We start from the raw sequence: 19,091 nt of genomic DNA on the forward strand, positions 1-19,091 counted from the left end.
ACAGATGCACTTTTTTTTTCTTGTGTGTGTCGAAAAAGGGCGTGCGTGCGTGTGCATCACCTGGTCTGTTTTCCAACCCATCTGTGTGGTCTTTATTTGTGTCCATCACCCCAGGATCGTCTGAAGCAGGCCTACCCCAAACACACACAAGCATCCAGTCATGACTAAAACAACCATGGTCTCTTCTCAATTGAGGAATTAAAAAAAAAAAACATTCAAGAAAATGAGTTTGACACAATTCAATAGATGAACATACACTTCTAATAATTTGTTTGTGAATACTTGACCACGAAGCATCACTAAATGCACGTGGACCAGGGACAATACAACCTATTTTTATTTGCCTCCAAGCCGCACCCCCAGACCCTGATTAGCATAACTCCCATTAACAATGGGGAGTTAGACAAAGACTCACACGCACTCACGCATGCACACACTTCCCAACACACCCAGCGTTCCCAACAATGGGACGAAAATATACTAACAACTAACCAATTGCTTCTAATCTAAAGAGAGTTGTTGTTGTTGGTGCCATACTCTCCAACAAAGATGCTCTACAAACTCACCTCTTCCCAGACAACCAGGTGATCTCGGTGCTGCTCTCCTGTCAACTGGGATGCCACACACTTTTCTCTCTCTTCCCCAACTCTTGTTGTTTAAAAAAAATATTTCACACTTTGCTTCTCTTTCTGGCTGTTCTGATTATTTTCTTTCTCTTTCAGCATAAGGGGCTCGGTCCCTCATTCGCCATATTGGAGTCATGTGACCTCCCTCTGAATCTTAATGAGAGCTGATCAGCTATCGCAGAGTGTAGAGCATGTCAAAATCAACACAAATTAAGTATAAAATATATTAAGCTATGTTTAGTTACATTTGTCCACTACTCGTTCTAAAATTAGACTCCATGACGGCCTCCAAAAAAAAAACAGTTAAAAAACAAGATTGTCACTACGAAAACTTAATTGTCAAAAATACATTGGATGTATTTAGAAGTTAGTTTCCCCCCTTTCTCATAAACAGTACAGCAAACAGAACTCAATCACAATTATTCAACACAAACACAAATAGGGGGAGGGGTCATATTTATCCCTCGGTAACCAAAGAGGGGAGGAGTCATTACAAATACAAAGAGGGGTGACAAGGCAAGACAAACATCCACAACCCACTGGGCACACACCGGTTGAATCAACGTTGAATACACGTTAAATTTACATATGTGCCCAGTGGGAATGCAACTGGGGCAGAGAAAAAAAACACACACAGACACCAAAAAACAGAGTAAACACTTCATAAAAGATCAACCTAAATTTCCTCTCACTGAAACTGCTCTCCATTGGAAACACTGCCTATTCAAGGGAGTGTACATCTGAACATAGAATGTAGGCTACATTTTACACACAGCATATTGGAATTTGCATGTGTAGATGCAAAGTGTGTAGACATAATAAATACTCTGTAGTATGAAATTACATGTAGCCCATTCTGGAGCATAGATTGGAATGGAGCCAACTCCATTGCTTGGGAGCGCATCCACATTAATGGGACAGTTGCCAAGCAACAGAGTTCAGGACTTCCTAATAAGTGGCCCATCCCACAGAGGAATTTGTGTGTGTGTGAGAGAGAGAGAGAGAGTTTGAGTGAAGTACACACACATGCAGTTGAATACTTTGGCAGCTGGTTCCACAGTGAAACCTTGAGATGCAAATAACCCCCCAAAATGTTAAGGAAATAGAAATGCTTGGAGGTCCTTATGCAATATAATTCAATTAAAAGCATGTGTGGCTCAAGACAAACGGATCTGAATGAACACACACAGGGCTGGTTTCCTGGACACAGATTAAGCCACATTCTATACTAAAAAGCAATGGAAATTGTACATTTCAATTGTGAGGTTGTGAGTAAGTAATCATTTTTGAGTAATAATTCTGGAATAACCAGTCTGGATATTCATATATGATGCCCTGGGCTACACTAAACAGTGAGCTGCTTCTATCACTCACAACACACACACACACACACACACGCACACTATGCAATGGGAATCAAATAGATTAAACTGATCTATTACTGATCCTGCATCATGGAAAACCAATAAAACACCAACATGTCAATTTGGGGTGCTGACACTGTTATGTACTTGAGTGAAGACCCAAAAGCGGTTTTAACAGAAAACAGAGTTCTTTAATGAAAAACAGGAATGGCATAAATCCTCTTCCAACGTAGTCAATGGAACAAAAAGAACGTTAGTATAATGCAGGATGCACCTGCCAGGCAGACTCCGACAGGATAGGACAAGGTGGAAGCAAACGGGACGACAGCTTGCTTCTGGCATCAAAAACACAAACAAGAATCAGACACTGAAAGTAGCAGGAACAGAGAGAGAAATAGAGACCTAATCAGAGGGGGAAGAGAGAACAGGTGGGGAAAGAGTGAATGAGCTAGTTAGGGGAGATGTAGAACAGCTGAAGAATGAGAGACAGAGAAGGTAACCTAAAAAGACCAGCAGAGAGAGACAGAGTGAAGAGAAAGGACAGGAACAGACATAACAAGACATGACAGTACCCCCCCCACTCACCGAGCGCCTCCTGGCGCACTCGAGGAGGAAACCTGGCGGCAACGGAGGAAATCATCGATCAGCGAACGGTCCAGCACGTCCCGAGAGGGAACCCAACTCCTCTCCTCAGGACCGTACCCCTCCCAATCCACTAGGTACTGATGACCACGGCCCCGAGGGCGCATGTCCAAAATCTTACGAACCCTGTAGATGGGTGCGCCCTCGACAAGGATGGGGGGAGGGACGAGCGGGGGCGCGAAGAACGGGCTTAACACAGGAGACATGGAAGACCGGGTGAACGCGACGAAGATAGCGCGGGAGAAGAAGTCGCACTGCGACAGGATTAATGACCTGAGAAATACGGAACGGACCAATGAACCGCGGGGCCAACTTGCGAGAAGCTGTCTTAAGGGGAAGGTTCTGAGTGGAGAGCCATACTCTCTGACCGCAACAATATCTAGGACTCTTGGTCCTACGCTATTAGCGGCCCTCACAGTCTGCGCCCTATTACGGCAAAGTGCCGACCTGACCCCCTTCCAGGTGCGCTCGCAACGCTGGACAAAAGCCTGAGCGGAGGGGACGCAGGACTCGGCGAGCTGAGATGAGAACAGCGGAGGCTGGTACCCGAGGCTACTCTGAAAAGGAGATAGACCGGTAGCAGACGAGGGAAGCGAGTTGTGGGCGTACTCTGCCCAGGGGAGCTGTTCTGACCAAGACGCAGGGTTACGAAAAGAAAGACTGCGTAAATGCGACCAACAGTCTGATTGGCCCGTTCGGCTTGACCGTTAGACTGGGGATGAAAGCCGGACGAGAGACTGACGGAAGCCCCAATCAAACGGCAAAACTCCCTCCAAAATTGAGACGTGAACTGCGGGCCTCTGTCGGAAACGACGTCAGACGGAAGGCCATGAATTCGGAAAACATTCTCGATAATGATCTGAGCCGTCTCCTTAGCAGAAGGGAGCTTAGCGAGAGGAATGAAATGAGCCGCCTTAGAAAATCTATCGACAACCGTAAGAATAACTGTCTTCCCGCTGATGAAGGCAGTCCGGTGATAAAATCTAAAGCGATGTGAGACCACGGTCGAGAGGCAATGGGAAGCGGTCTGAGACGGCCGGCAGGAGGAGAGTTCCCAGATTTAGTCTGCGCGCAGACCGAACAAGCGGCGACAAATCGACGCGCGTCACGTTCCCGAGTGGGCCACCAGAAACGCTGGCGAATGGAAGCGAGCGTACCCCGAACGCCGGGGTGGCCGGCTAACTTGGCAGAGTGGGCCCACTGAAGAACGGCCGGACGAGTAGGAACGGGAACGAACAGAAGGTTCCTAGGACAAGCTCGCGGCGACGGAGTGTGAGCGAGTGCTTGCTTTACCTGCCTCTCAATTCCCCAGACAGTCAACCCGACAACACGCCCGTCAGGGAGAATCCCCTCGGGGTCGGTGGAGACCTCAGAAGAACTGAAGAGACGAGATAAAGCATCAGGCTTGGTGTTTTTTGAGCCCGGACGATAAGAAATAACAAACTCGAAACGAGCGAAAAACAGAGCCCAACGAGCCTGACGCGCATTAAGTCGTTTGGCTGAACGGATGTACTCAAGGTTCCTATGGTCAGTCCAAACGACAAAAGGAACGGTCGCCCCTCCAACCACTGTCGCCATTCGCCTAGGGCTAAGCGGATGGCGAGCAGTTCGCGATTACCAACATCATAGTTACGTTCTGACGGCGATAAGCGATGAGAGAAAAACGCGCAAGGATGGACCTTGCCGTCAGAGAGAGAGCGCTGAGAAAGAATGGCTCCCACGCCCACCTCTGACGCGTCAACCTCAACAACAAACTGACTAGAGATGTCAGGTGTAACAAGAATAGGTGCGGATGTAAAACGATTCTTAAGAAGATCAAAAGCTCCCTGGGCGGAAACGGACCACTTAAAGCACGTCTTAACAGAAGTAAGGGCTGTGAGGGGAGCTGCCACCTGACCGAAATTACGGATGAAACGACGATAGAAATTAGCGAAGCCCAGAAAGCGCTGCAGCTCGACGCGTGACTTAGGAACGGGCCAATCAATGACAGCCTGGACCTTAGCGGGATCCATCTTAATGCCCTCAGCGGAAATAACGGAACCGAGAAAAGGGACAGAGGCGGCATGAAAAGTGCACTTCTCAGCCTTCACATAAAGACAGTTCTCCAAAAGGCGCTGGAGGACGCGTCGCACGTGCTGAACATGAATCGAGAGAGACGGTGAAAAAAATCAGGATATCGTCCATGTAAACGAAAACAAAAATGTTCAGCATGTCTCTCAGGACGTCGTTAACTAGTGCCTGAAAGACAGCTGGAGCGTTAACGAGGCCGAAAGGAAGAACCCGGTATTCAAAGTGCCCTAACGGAGTGTTAAACGCCGTCTTCCACTCGTCCCCCTCCCTGATGCGCACGAGATGGTAGGCGTTACGAAGGTCCAATTTGGTGAAAAACCTGGCTCCCTGCAGGATCTCGAAGGCTGAAGACATAAGAGGAAGCGGATAACGATTCTTAACTGTTATGTCATTCAGCCCTCGATAATCCACGCATGGGCGCAGGGACCCGTCCTTCTTCTGAACAAAAAAAAACCCCGCTCCGGCGGGAGAGGAGGAGGAGACTATGGTACCGGCGTCGAGCGAAACCGACAAATAATCCTCGAGAGCCTTACGTTCGGGAGCCGACAGAGAGTATAATCTACCCCGGGGGAGTAGTTCCCGGAAGGAGATCAATACTACAGTCATACGACCGGTGTGGAGGGAGAGAAGTGGCCTTGGAACGACTGAACACCGTGCGCAGATCGTGATACTCCTCCGGCACCCCTGTCAAATCGCCAGGCTCCTCCTGTGAAGAAGAGACAGAGGAAACAGGAGGGATAGCAGACATTAAACAGGTCACATGACAAGAAACATTCCAGGATAGGATAGTATTACTAGACCAATTAATAGAAGGGTTATGGCGCACTAGCCAGGGATGACCCAAAACAACAGGTGTAAAAGGTGAACGAAAAATTAAAAAAGAAATGGTTTCGCTATGATTACCAGAGACAGTGAGGGTTAAAGGCAGCGTCTCACGCTGAATCTTGGGGAGAGAACTACCATCTAAAGCGAACAAGGCCGTGGGCTCCCCTAACTGTCTGAGAGGAATGTCATGTTCCCGAGCCCAGGTCTCGTCCATAAAACAGCCCTCCGCCCCAGAGTCTATCAAGGCACTGCAGGAAGCAGATGAACCGGGCCAGCGGAGATGGACCGGAAAGGTAGTGCGTGATCCAGAAGGAGAGGCCTGAGTAGTTGCGCTCACCAGTAGCCCTCCTCTTACTGATGAGCTCTGGCTTTTACTGGACATGAGGTGACAAAATGACCAGCGGAGCCGCAGTAGAGACAGAGGCGATTGGTGATTCTCCGTTCCTTCTAATTGGCCGAGATGCGGATACCCCCCAGCTGCATAGGCTCAGCATCCGAGCCGGCGGAGGAGGGTGGCAGTGATGCGGCAGGTGGCAGTGATGTGGAGAGGGGAGCAACGGAGAACGCGAGCTCCTTTCCACGAGCTCGGCGACGAAGATCAAACCGTCGCTCTATGCGAATAGCGAGAGCTATTAAGGAGTCCAGACTGGAAGGAACCTCCCGGGAGAGGATCTCATCCTTAACCTCGACGAGGAGACCCTCCAGAAAACGAGCGAGCAAAGCCGGCTCGTTCCAGTCACTAGAGGCAGCGAGAGTGCGAAACTCAATAGAATAATCCGTTATGGATCGATTCCCCTGACATAGGGAAGACAGGGCCCTGGAAGCCTCCTCGCCAAAAACAGAACGGTCAAAAACCCGTATCATCTCCTCCTTAAAGTCCTGATACTGGTTAATACACTCAGCCCTCGCCTCCCAGATTGCCGTGCCCCACTCACGCGCCCGTCCGGTAAGGAGAGAAATGACGTAGGCGATGCGGGCTGCGCTCCTGGAGTAAGTGTTGGGCTGGAGAGAGAACACCACATCACACTGAGTGAGGAATGAGCGGCACTCAGTGGGCTCACCAGAGTAACACGGCGGGTTGTTGATCCTGGGCTCCGGAGACTCGGAAACCCTGGAAGTGGGCGGTGGATCGAGGTGGAGTTGGTGAACCTGTCTTGTGAGGTCGGAGACTTGGACGGCCAGGGTCTCAACGGCATGTCGAGCAGCAGACAATTCCTCCTCGTGTCTGCCTAGCATCGCTCCCTGGATCTCGACGGCGGAGTGAAAAGGGTCCGGAGCCGCTGGGTCCATTCTTGGTCTGATTCTTCTGTTATGTACTTGAGTGAAGACCCAAAAGCGGTTTTAACAGAAAACAGAGTTCTTTAATGAAAAACAGGAATGGCATAAATCCTCTTCCAACGTAGTCAATGGAACAAAAAGAACGTTAGTATAATGCAGGATGCACCTGCCAGGCAGACTCCGACAGGATAGGACAAGGTGGAAGCAAACGGGACGACAGCTTGCTTCTGGCATCAAAAACACAAACAAGAATCAGACACTGAAAGTAGCAGGAACAGAGAGAGAAATAGAGACCTAATCAGAGGGGGAAGAGAGAACAGGTGGGGAAAGAGTGAATGAGCTAGTTAGGGGAGATGTAGAACAGCTGAAGAATGAGAGACAGAGAAGGTAACCTAAAAAGACCAGCAGAGAGAGACAGAGTGAAGAGAAAGGACAGGAACAGACATAACAAGACATGACAGACACAGTCTCAAAAACACATACATGTAAACACTGTAGGGGGAATTGCCAGGGACCTCACGATACTTAGGTGCCGATACGATACGTACTGCAATTCTCACGATTCTATATGTATTGCAATTTGATACCGTGATTTTATTGCGATTCGATGTTCCAAACATATTGCTCACCATATGTCTGCTGCAAAGGGACAAGAGATCCAGTTTTAATCAGTCATGGAAATAAAAGTACTGAAAACAAATTGGCTCCCTTTTTAAAAAGAAAATGGAGAACAAGCTATGAAGGAAAAATACTGGAGTTTTGGTGCAGGTACAGCCAACTAGTGCAAAAATAATATTGGTATATTTTCAAAACAATGCGATATATCATAAAAAAATGATGTCCCGATATGTAAATGTGTGCAAATACATTTTTTTACCCCATTACTGCCAACACAGTCCCAAATATACACCTTGACTCAGGACCCCCACCACACAATATCACACTGTTGTCCTATAGGTTCAGTATGGACCTGTACTGCACTCATGTGGTAATACACAATACGGCAGCTCAATGTCTCCAGTCTATTCTAATCTAGTCAATAATCTTAGTCAATAAAATGATGAATTAGATACTGAATACTTGAGAGATTCTCAAAAGACAACATAATATTTGAACTCAGATCTGTTCAAATTTTGGAATTGTAAGAACCTGGTCCTAGATATGTTTGTACTCCTATGGTCATTTTCATGCCAACCAAGACAGAACAAACAGATCTAGGAGGAGGCTAGTAAATAACTTACCTGGAGAGTAGAACGTGGGAATAGTCATCAGGAACATAATGGGTCTGCTCTTCAGTCTCATAACGGGTATGTTCTTCAAGAAGATACTTAGCGTTGCCCGTGGGGTCATATGGCTCTTCAGGAGTTCTGGAGTGGTCTTGACCTTCAGCCTCCCACTGGGCCTGGCCTTCACTGTCATAATGGCTACAGTCATCAGACCGGCCTTGGCCATTGCCTTCAGTATGGTAGTAGTAGGAATTAGTAGTATGTCCTTTAGTCTCATAGTGTTGGCTGAGGAGATTATCTCTCGCCTCTTCAGCACAGTCACGGGTTTGGTAGGAGGCATGGTCTTCAGTTTGTTCAGTGCGGTGGTCAGTGTGTCCGTATCCATACTGGGTGGAACTGTTGTTGGATTGGTCCTGGCTCGCTGTCCACTGGTGAGGAACCCCCTCGCTGGCTCGCTGGTTCCAAGACTGGGATGCAACATCTTCAAGTCTGAAGGGGGGGTGTACAAAACAGATGACAAAAACATATCAAACATGTAATAATCACTGACTATCAGTCATTCTCATGTCCACTAAAGAGTGAAAAATACTGGTTAGAAATCACAGATTCTCACACACACCTTGTGTGAGACAGAGGGGAGCTGGCTCCATTGGCTGTGGTGGGGATACAGCTGTAATGAGGCAGGTAATGCATATTTAATGAGGCGTAAACAGATTTCTAAACACACCCAGGGCTGAGATCAAAGTCTGGCGCAACACCACACACACACACACACACACACACTGATCCCTTGTTTCATCTTCAAATGCTCTGATCATGCCGGAGAAGGGTGTGAGGCAACACGGGTGCAGTATCCACTCTCTTTCCCCCTCCACCCACCCCATTCTTCTCTCACATAGTACACACCGTCTCACTCCCCTGAGAGCTTTTAACTCTGCTTGCACGGTCTGTGCTACTTTACAAATACCCAGCAGCTGTTTAGAGACCCGTACACACTCAGAAACCTATAGAAAAGGCAGGATAGCCTAAGGGCAAACACAAGGAAGCATAATATACACAAAGAAACACCATAACTCTCATTTATGTAAAGAATTGTACGGTGTGCTACTTTATAGATATTACTTACCCCAGGGAGTATGAGTCCGTTTCTTCCAAATCATCTCCACCACCTCCCATTTTATGATCGACTAACAGGTCCTCAAGGCCCTGTGAAGGTCTTCGGGGTTGATTTCTCATTGGTTGCTCAGCTGCAAAGTCAACCTGATTCTGCGAGAACCTTTCCATCATTGACTGTGCTGTCAGTCTATCACCATCCTCTGAGAAATGACCTCCACTCAGGTGCTCACTATTCTCCAGTAGCTCAGCGGTAGGCCCAGGGTTTGGTGCATGGGCGTGGCTGTGTATCACCTCACATACTCCTTTCTCCATCTCCTCACCTGTGTCCCAACTGGGAGGGTCCATGCCAAACTCCTCCTCCTTGTCCATGAGGTCGCCTGAGAACGGAAGCCCCACCTCTTGGACAGGAGAGGGACCCCCTGATAGGTTCTCGGGAGTGCCCATCAATGAGCTGTCCCCCAATGGGGATTGTGAGCTGTCTGTGAGGGGGAGGGGAGACTGGGGGATGGCGTGATGCCGCTGCTGGTCACCTTGTTCCCTCGGCAGAGAGCCCCAGCCCTGGCTCCGTTGAGAGGGAGATGGGGGGACGGAGGGGGAGAGCCCGCCCTCGTCCGAGTCCTCCAGAGAAATCTGAGAGTGGACGTAGACCTCCTCCCTGGCTTTGAGGAAGTGTTGTTCTGCTGGGTATCTCAGGGAGGCGCTGCTGCTTTTTACGACTCTGGCATTTGTCTGGCCATCATAGCTGTCGTCATCCAAGTCCGAACTACCGAGGCCCGCTACTCTCATCTCTGACTGGTGGAGGCTTGGCCGATTGGTATCCGATTGGCCGCAGCCGCTTATCTCTGTGGTTACTTGGATTTGAGGGCTAACAAGATAAGAGGCGGCTGTTTCGGAGTACCTTTGGTTGGTTGTGTGCGAGCTTTGACAGAAGCCAATCCCATTTGCGTTGGCTTGGGTAGAGTGGTCTTCATCTGTGGGAATAGGCAAAATAGGATTGTCACCTGCGTCTGAGCAGAATGGGCTGTGGATATCTATGTTTGTTTGATCACGCCTATTTAGCTCATTTTTGTCTTGGTGATGTCTGTGAGTGGCTGTCCCGGATTGGAGTAAAGTAGCCGCATAAGAGAGCATGCTATATGTCTCTAAGGATCTAGACCCCTTCCTGCTGCCAATATCAGTGTCTCTGGTTACATTCCTCTCTCTATAATCATCCTTGCTCTCTCTATCACTCTCTCTGACTGTCCCTGACACGATGATGTAGTCCATCTCCAGGCCTGATGAGGATTCGCCATCTGAGTTGGACCTGACATCCTCGCTGCTCCCGGGAGGAAAGCTATCTGGGCTGGGCTTGAGCCTGTCTTTTTCCCCTGAGCTGGAGCTCAGTGACATAGGAACACTATGGATGCTATCTTCCATATGATGAGGTCCCCCATCCGGATAGATCACCTTAGTAGTCCATTGGAGGGATGATGCGCCATTTGGTGGTGATTCAGAATCACCGGCTTTTAAAACAGGGGTTGATAGGTGGTCCCAACTGTCAAGCTTTGGGGATGCAGAGGGCTGAGTCTGGGTTGTGGCTGGGTCTTTCCATGTCTGGTCAAAGTTTAACTCAGTGACTGGCTCCTCCCCGTGACTCAGAGGTAAGGCGTCATCCTCTGTGGGGGAGGAGCTATCATCCACCAGCACAAATGGGGAATGGCTACTCAGGTCCTCTGTCCAATCGGGGCCCTCAGATGCCTCAGATCCCTGCCCTCTGTTGTCATACTCGCTCTTCACAGAGGGCCCCCCTGGAACTGGAAGCATCCCATTTCTGGTCCCGTGGCCCAGTCCAGAGGTTCCATCGAACAGGAACACCTGTCTGCCAGTGGAAGTCAACTGTTCAATGCCTGTCGTTGTTGACCCGCTACAATCACTGTTGCCTTTCACGATGGACGCCTGATGTTCAGTGGTGCTGCCACTTGATTCTGGCTTTAGCACTGCTATAAAAGGGCTGGACTGACCTTGGATCAGCTCAGTAGTGTCTGCTCTAGGGCTGGCCTGGAGATCAGGGGAGGAGGGCTGACTCCAGATGCCTCCTCCTCCTACGTTATCATACTCAGAGGTAGACATCACCATGTTTGGGACGGGGATGAGCATGTCCCCCGACATTTGATCCTGTGTAATTTGATTCTCTGTCATCATGTGATCATCATGCCCTGATTGGGGACATATTTTTCCCTCGTCTCCATTGATGACTATCTGAACTCTCTGGGCCTGCCTCCTTACATTTTCTTGCAGTGGTGAGGCTTCTTCAGAATATCTTCCCTCTCCCTCATGTTGCCTTAGGTCTGTCCCAGGCTCCGCCTCCCAGGGCTCCATGCCAGCAAGCTCCTCCCTCCCAGTCCCAGCGACCTCCGGACTGGTTGCCATGGAAGCACTGTCTTCCTGTATGGTGGTGTTCCACATGTCCATCCCCTCACTAGACACACCCAGTGGACTCTCCAAGGATGTTCCCAGTGCAGGGAGCCCGCAGGAGTCCGACCGCTCGGATAGATCGGCCATGTCTGGGGTAGTGAGTGTGGATTGGCTGTCTTCGTGGATTGTCATGTTCCATAGGTCCAGAGACTCTGGGTAGGACGGGGTCGTGACACTGGTGGCGCTGGTCGCACTGTCCGATTTGAGAAATCCCTTCTGGGCTGAGTAGGTCCAGAAGTCCAGCTCTGTCGCCTTCCTGACTAGACCATCCTCTTCTTCCTTTGAGGTCTCTGGCGTGAGAGGGGCCAGAGATACTCGCTTTTTTCCTACCACAGAAGAGCGTGCACGTGATGTGACTTTGAGGAGCTTCCCTTCTCCGTTCTCTTCGTCCGGAGGAGTGAGCTGCAGATCGTCCAGTGTCACCGGCTGCCATGGTTCTGTGAAACCTGAGTCAGGGTTCCAGGTGTCGTAGGGTTCTATGTACTCATTCACAAGAGTGAGCTGTCTCTCCACTGGTTTGGAACAGACATCCTTCTCTTCTCGCAGCTCAGTGTTTCTCACATCGCCTTCTCCTCTTCCACCTCCGCTGCCCTCATCCTCTCTCAGTCCCTCCAGATCAATGTCAGGGTTAGGACAATCTGTGCAGACATACCCAGCCTCTGTCAGGCTCCACGTGTTGGCGTCATCCGAGGTGGAGCCTTTTGTATCCAAGGCAAAGTCATCCCAGGCCTCTGACGAGGATACGCTCTCTTTGTGCTGCAGCCCGTTGATTCTCTCAGCGACGTTCTCTGGAAAGAAGCGGACCTCTGTGCCACTGTGAATGCTGCTACCCACAAGGCTGTTGACAGGAGTGGGAGGGACCCTGTTCATGCTCTGGTCCATCAGAGCTCCTCCCCCAATCAAGTCGCTTCCTACCAATCCTCCATGCCCAGCTGACGAATCAGGGGTGTAGAAATCCACCATGCTCAGCTCATCAAACTCAGACAGGCTGGAGCTGCCATGGCCTCCTGTACCTCGAGAGGAGTGCAGCACTGCATCTTCTGCAGGTGGAGACGAGTTACTGCAGTGCAGTGGGTCAAAGCTGAACAGCTCAAGGTTTTCGCCGCTCCTGTTCCTGCTTGAGTGTCTCCTCTCATGCGGGATGGGGGACAGAGAGGGGAACCCGAGCGCCGGGTTTAGGAGGAAACCCCCAGCCATCGCCTCGGCTACCGGGCTGTCATCGCTTAGGAACACGGAGCTCTCCTTGGAGGAGCGGCTGCTGCGGATGGTTGCCAGGCCGCTGTCCGGGCTCACCAGGTCAGCACCCACATCACCAGGCATCGCCACGGCAATGGGGCCCTCGGGCCTCTCCACGTCAGAGCCGTACATGTCGTTGAAGCCTGAGGAGCCCTGGGACAGTGGGGCGCTGCCCGCCACGCCCTCCGTGGAGGAGGTCCTGCTAGTGGGGGCGCAGGCTAACAAGCAGCACCGGCGCTCCATGAACTCCTTGAGGAGCTCCATGACCAGGGGTCCCAGACCTCGAGGTGAGTCTGCCAGGGTCTTGTGGTGGTAGAGTTGCAAGGACCCTTGGGAGCCCTGGGGACAGTCCACAGGCTCCAGCCTAAGAGAGGAGCTCACTGACTCCTCCAGCTCACAGCAGATCTGGAACAGAACCGGAACAAGTAGAATGACAGCGTGGTATAAAAAAATGCTTTGGCAGGGCCAAGGACAAAATTAAATCTGGTCCATTTTGATGTTATTTCAACAAAAATGTTCAATACAAGTGATTCACTTTTTCACTTTCAAATGTCAATGTTTTATATTATTTCCAACATATACACAAACACATTGGCAGTGTATCTGTTTACTAGGTGATATGTGTGGATATCTCTCTATTAAGTTATGTTTGCGTTAATCTCTCTGGTAGGTAATGTGTGTATACAGAGCCTTCAGAAAGTATTCATTCCCCTTGACTTATTCCAATTCAAAATGGATTCAAAAAGTCATTCTCACCCATCTACACACAATATCCTGAAATTACTAAATGAAAACATTGTTTTGTTATTTTAGAAAATGAAATACAGATATATCTCAATTACATAAGTCTTTCCATAAGTTTGAGTCAATACTTAGAAGAAGCACCTTTGGCGGTGATTACAGTTTTGAGTCGTCTTGGGTATGTCTATCAGCTTTGCACATCTGGATTTGGGGATTCTCTCCCGTTCTTCCTTGCAGATTTTCTCAAGCTCTGTTAAGTTAGATGAGGAGCGGCGGTGAACAGCAATCTTCAAGTCTATCTACAGATTTTCAATGGGATTCAAGTCTGGGCTTTGGCTGGGCCACTCAAGGACATTCACATTGTTGTTTAGAAACCATTACAACGTTGCTTTGTCTGTATGCTTGGGGTCATTGTCCCGTTGGAACGTAAATCTTTGTCCCAGTCTAGTTTGCACTCTGAAGCAGGTTCTCATCAAGGATTTACCTGTATTTGGCGTCATTCATTGTTCCCTCTGAAAGGCATCCCCATAGCATGATGCTGCCACCACCATGCTTCATGGTAGGAATGGTGTGAGACAGGTGTTTTTCCCCCAGACATAGCGCTTTGCATTCAGGCCATTGCCCTCTCATAAGACCACAGAATATTTTGCCTTAAGATCTCAGTCTTTCAAGTATCTTTTTGCAAACTCCAGGTGTTTTGTCATGCCTTTTTGGATTCCGTCTGGCCAATTCTCCCATCTCAGCCATTAGGTTCTTGGCCACCTCCTTGACCAAGGTCCTTCTTGCCTGGTTGTTCAGTTTGGTAGGACAGCCAGCTCTAGGCGGAGTCTGGGTAGCCTCATATGTTTTCAATTTCCCAATGATGGAGGCCACTGTGCTCTTTGAAACTTTCAACACTTTAGAAATTGTTTTATATATTCCCCAGATATATGCCTCATCACAATTCTCTCTCTGAGATCTACAGACAGTTCCTTGGATTTCATGGTGTAGTTTCTGCTCTGGCATGCACTGTCAACTGTTGGACCTTTTATATAGACTGGTGTGTTTATTTCTAAATAATGTCCAAACAATTGAATTGGCCACAGGTGGACTCCAATCAAGTTGTAGTGACATCTCAAGGATGAGCAAAGGAAATGGGATGCACCTGAGCTCATTTTGGAGTGTCATAGCCAAGGAGTGTGAATAATTATGTAAATTAGATATTTCTGTATTTCATTTTGAATACATTTGCTAAAATGTCTAAAAACATGTTTTCACTTTGTCATTATGAGGTATTGTGTGTAGATGGGTGAGAAAAAAGATCTGTTCCATCCATTTTGAATTCAGGCTGTAACACAACAACATGTGGAATAAGTCATACCCCTTGAGTGCTTTCTGAAGGCCCTGTATGTCTCTATTATGGGATGTGTGTATATGTGTGTACTAGATGACTCGTAATAATGTCCGGAATGTATTTGATACCATTCCATTAATTCCGCTCCAGCCATTACCACGAGCCCGTTCTGCCCAATTTAGGTGCCACCAACCTCCTGTGTTATCTATCTCGCGCAGCCTGATGTAAAAAGAACACGTACCTGGTTGAGAATGTCAGAGTTTTCGGAGTACACTGCCACCTGCTGGCGTGGATGGCGAGGGTCACTCTGGCGAGATGAGACAATGACAAGACTCTCATAACCATGGTGATGACAGAAGGACTTCAACTCCCCAACCAGGCCATGGCGAGCATTCCAGTCCTAGGTTGTCACATGAAAATACCAAAGATATGTGTTAAGTTTCGTATCTGCTATATTTTGATAGATACTCTTATTTTCATATATATTTACACATACAGTATGTACAGTATATTCAGAGTTTTATAGTTATGGTCTACTCGAGGTATCGACGTTGTCATAACATTTATTTAAGATATTGACTTTTGTCACCATTTTGTAGCACTTAAACTGACATAAAAACTTTTTGGTTCGGTCTCATTTTGTGCATCGAGTCAAAAGTGCTTTAAATAATGCCTTTGTCTGTTTTTATGAGAGACGAAGCAGTCAGAGCACAGAGAGGGGTAAAGAGACATTTGATGATTTATTGTTTGAAAATTAACTGTTTGCTCTTAACACATCCAACAATATGGTAATTCTCTGACAGCCCCGGTGATTGATGGAGAGAAAGTTGCATTAATTAATGGTTTTGTTTGTCAAGAGAGCTTGTTTTTTTTCCATCTATGTTTTTTTTCTCTTCAATGATTAACAACAACGCTATGGCATCCCTAATTTCTAAGACAATGTTTATTAAAAAAAAAATGTAAAAAAGTGTTACAGTTTAAAACAAATAGCGAGATTAATCACTTCAATTGTTGTATGATGGTTGTTTGTTTTTACAATGGCGTACAAGTTAACACACGTGTATTATTTTAGATAACACCCCTGCAAAAAATAAAAAAGACTATATGTCAATATAACTTTGAATAATACAGGGAAATTGTCAACCAATTTAAAAAAAACACTACTTTAAATCAAATATAAAGAGAAAAAGATTACATGAATTTAATAGATTTTTGAAAATGACCAAATATTGTTTAAATAAGTATTGTCATTGCATGAAAGATATGTGTAAAGAAACTCATTCTGGCATAACAATTTAGACTGGAGAGAAACTGTTATAATGTGTCCTGAAACACAGGAAGCAGTTTATAAAATGTAACTATTGTAACACAGTATAGGAAGTGACTAGCTAATGCACATGTGCACAGTCTTGGCATTCTTTCAACGAGTTTCATGAGGTAGTCCCCTTGAATGCATTTCAATTAACAGGTGTGCCTTGTTAAAAGTTCATTTGTGGAATTTCTTTCCTTCTTGATGTGTTTGAGCCAATCAGTTGTGTTGTGACAAGGTAAGGGGGGTACACAGAAGATAGCCCTATTTGGTTAAAAAAAAAGTCCATACTATGGCAAGAACAGCTCAAATAAGCAAAGAGAAACAACAGTTCATCATTACTTTAAACCAGCAAGAGCTATGATGAAACTTTTCATCGTGAGGACCGCCACAGGAAAGGAAGAGTTAACTGCACCTCAGTTATTGCAGCCCAAATAAATGCTTCAATGTTCAAGTAACAGACACATCTCAACTTCAACTGTTCAGAGGAGACTGCGTGAATCAAGCCTTCATGGTCAAATTGCTGCAAAGAAACCACTACTAAAGGACACCAATAAGAAGAAGAGACATGCTTGGTGCCAAGAAACACAAGCAAATGGACATTAGAGCGGTGGAAATCTGTCCTTTGGTCTGATGAGTCCAAATATGAGATTTTTGCTTTCAACCGCTGTGTCTTTGAGAGACGCAGAGTGTGGTTCCCACTGTGAAGCCTGGAGGAGGAGGTGTGATAGTGTGGGGGTGCTTTGCTTGTGACACTGTTGGTGATTTATTTAGAATTCAAGGCACACTTAACCAGCATGATTACCACAGTATGCTGCAGCGATATGCCATCCCATCTGGTTTGCGCTTAGTGGGACTATCATTTGATTTTCAACAGGACAATGACCCAAACACACCTCCAGGCTGTGTAAAGGCTATTTGACCAAGAAGGAGAGTGATGGAGTGCTGCATCAGATGACCTGGCCTCCACAATCACCCAACCTCAACCCAATTGAGATGGTTTGGGATGAGTTGGACCGCAGAGTGAAAGAAAAGCAGCCAACAAGTGCTCAGCATATGTGGGAACTCCTTCCTGTTGGAAAAGCATTCCAGGTGAAGCTGGTTGAGCGAATACCAAGAGTGTGCAAAGCTGTCATCAAGGCAAAGGGTGGCTACTTTGAAGAATGTAAAATATATTTTGATTTGTTCAACACTTTTTTGATTACGACATGATTCCATATATGTAATTTCATAGATTTGATGTCTTCACTATTATTCTACAATGTAGAAAATAGTCAAAATTAAGAAAAAGCCTTGAATGAGTAGGTGTGTCCAAACTTTTGACTGGTACTTTCTATGTGTGTGTTTGTGCAAGTGTGTGTGCGCGCACCTGAGCTAGTGTGTGTGTACGCGAATGTGTGTCATGAGTTGTGTGGTCTGTGCCTGTGCCTGTGTGGGGTGCGGAAGGCCCAGTAGTAGTGATGGATGGCTGCTGTAGGCATGGTGTTGCCCAGGCTGAGTCAATATTAACCTGCGTGGATGAGGGCCACAAGGATTCTCTCTTGGCTCTCCCCCTGCACAATATGGCTGCTGTCAGGGAGAGCCCCATCAATCTGCTCACACACAACTGTCACCCCGGCGACACAGTCATTTTTCACCAGCGATATCCTGATGAGTGCAATGAGGCCTCCCCAGCTTTGTTAAAAACACACATATTCACTCACTCACACAGGCAAAAACACACACACACACAAATGCGCGAACACATACTTTATATGAACACACACGTGCGAATGAGTGGCACGCACACTGTATATTACATGACCACACTCTACTCATGAATACAATTACGCAAACAGTGATACCGATGTGCACACACACACACACACACACACACGAAAAATAGAGAGAAAGTGAAGCACAAATCTTCCAGATAACACGCAGAGCCACAGTCTGTCTACCATTTGTTTGTAACATGAGTCAACATCCCCCCACATCCCACACATCCCCCCCATACCCAGCCCCCCAACATCCCCAAATCAGCTACAATTTCAATTACTGGGTCACGAATAGAGTACATTTTGCGTCCCTTTGAGATTTTAATTTGAAATTGTGCACCAATACTGACATTTTAAAGTCTGTTATATTACATAAAGTGTTCTAACACAGAATTATTTTTTTATCAATAAAAAGCCTGAAATGAATAAAAACATCTGCATTTTGATATGTCCCTCGTCATGTTTTTTCCGACCTAGGAAAATGTTAACCCACTTTTAACCCCAAAATGTCTCAACCTTTTCACCATCATTGTAAAGCTCTAGTTATGTTGTTGCTTTGACAGTCATTTCTGAAGATGATTATTTATGTCATGTGATAAGTGATCCATTTCCATCTGTCCCTCATGTTAAGGTCCCACCCTGTTATGTGAACTGAACTCTCAAAACATTGAACACATAATCATCCAATCAGAACGCAGGTGAGCTGGTTCTACTCTTCTTGCCCATTTTCTGGTGTTTTGTGGTGGAAAACAGAGCAGGTTGAGCATAAAACATCAACTCTTGTTACCAATAGACAGACAGGCAAAAAATGTTAACAATAAAGTCTTTTTTGTGAAGCTTGCATTCAATTGCCCCTCCCTGTTGCACATAACACACTTCCATTCCCCCCTGTCAAAAAAGGGATTTATGGCTGATTAAAAATCAACCCTGTTACAGTCAACCCTGTTACTGTAATGGGACTTTATTGGCACTTACTATGGTTCTGTCTTGAGATGGGAAAACACGTTGTTTTATGACAAAATGTTAAAATTAGGTGAAATGAATCTTGTCTTCTTTTTTTATGAACAAGTTACACTGCCCAAAATATTTTCTATTCGTGGAAAGACCCTACTAA

The 19,091-nt window shown here is 47.0% G+C and overlaps 1 protein-coding gene across 2 annotated transcripts in view; it reads right to left on the bottom strand.

Moving 5' to 3' along the window:
• LOC135514328 (protein prune homolog 2-like) overlaps window positions 1-19,091 on the bottom strand; it is a 56,161-nt gene that overhangs the window by 9,233 nt on the left and 27,837 nt on the right. The window contains exons 7-11 of one of the 2 annotated variants that reach the window (XM_064937729.1): window positions 15,153-15,311; window positions 9,158-13,242; window positions 8,651-8,701; window positions 8,047-8,520; window positions 61-131 (exon numbers count right to left, since the gene is read on the bottom strand). In XM_064937729.1, the coding sequence (XP_064793801.1) occupies window positions 61-131; window positions 8,047-8,520; window positions 8,651-8,701; window positions 9,158-13,242; window positions 15,153-15,311 (4,840 nt within the window). Of the gene's footprint in view, window positions 1-60; window positions 132-566; window positions 1,035-8,046; window positions 8,521-8,650; window positions 8,702-9,157; window positions 13,243-15,152; window positions 15,312-19,091 lie in introns of those variants that run through there. The other variant, XM_064937730.1, reaches the window with a different exon arrangement.

The sequence above is a fragment of the Oncorhynchus masou genome, chromosome 25 (genome assembly GCF_036934945.1).
Source record: "Oncorhynchus masou masou isolate Uvic2021 chromosome 25, UVic_Omas_1.1, whole genome shotgun sequence".
In the NCBI taxonomy this organism is placed as follows: Eukaryota; Metazoa; Chordata; class Actinopteri; order Salmoniformes; family Salmonidae; genus Oncorhynchus; species Oncorhynchus masou.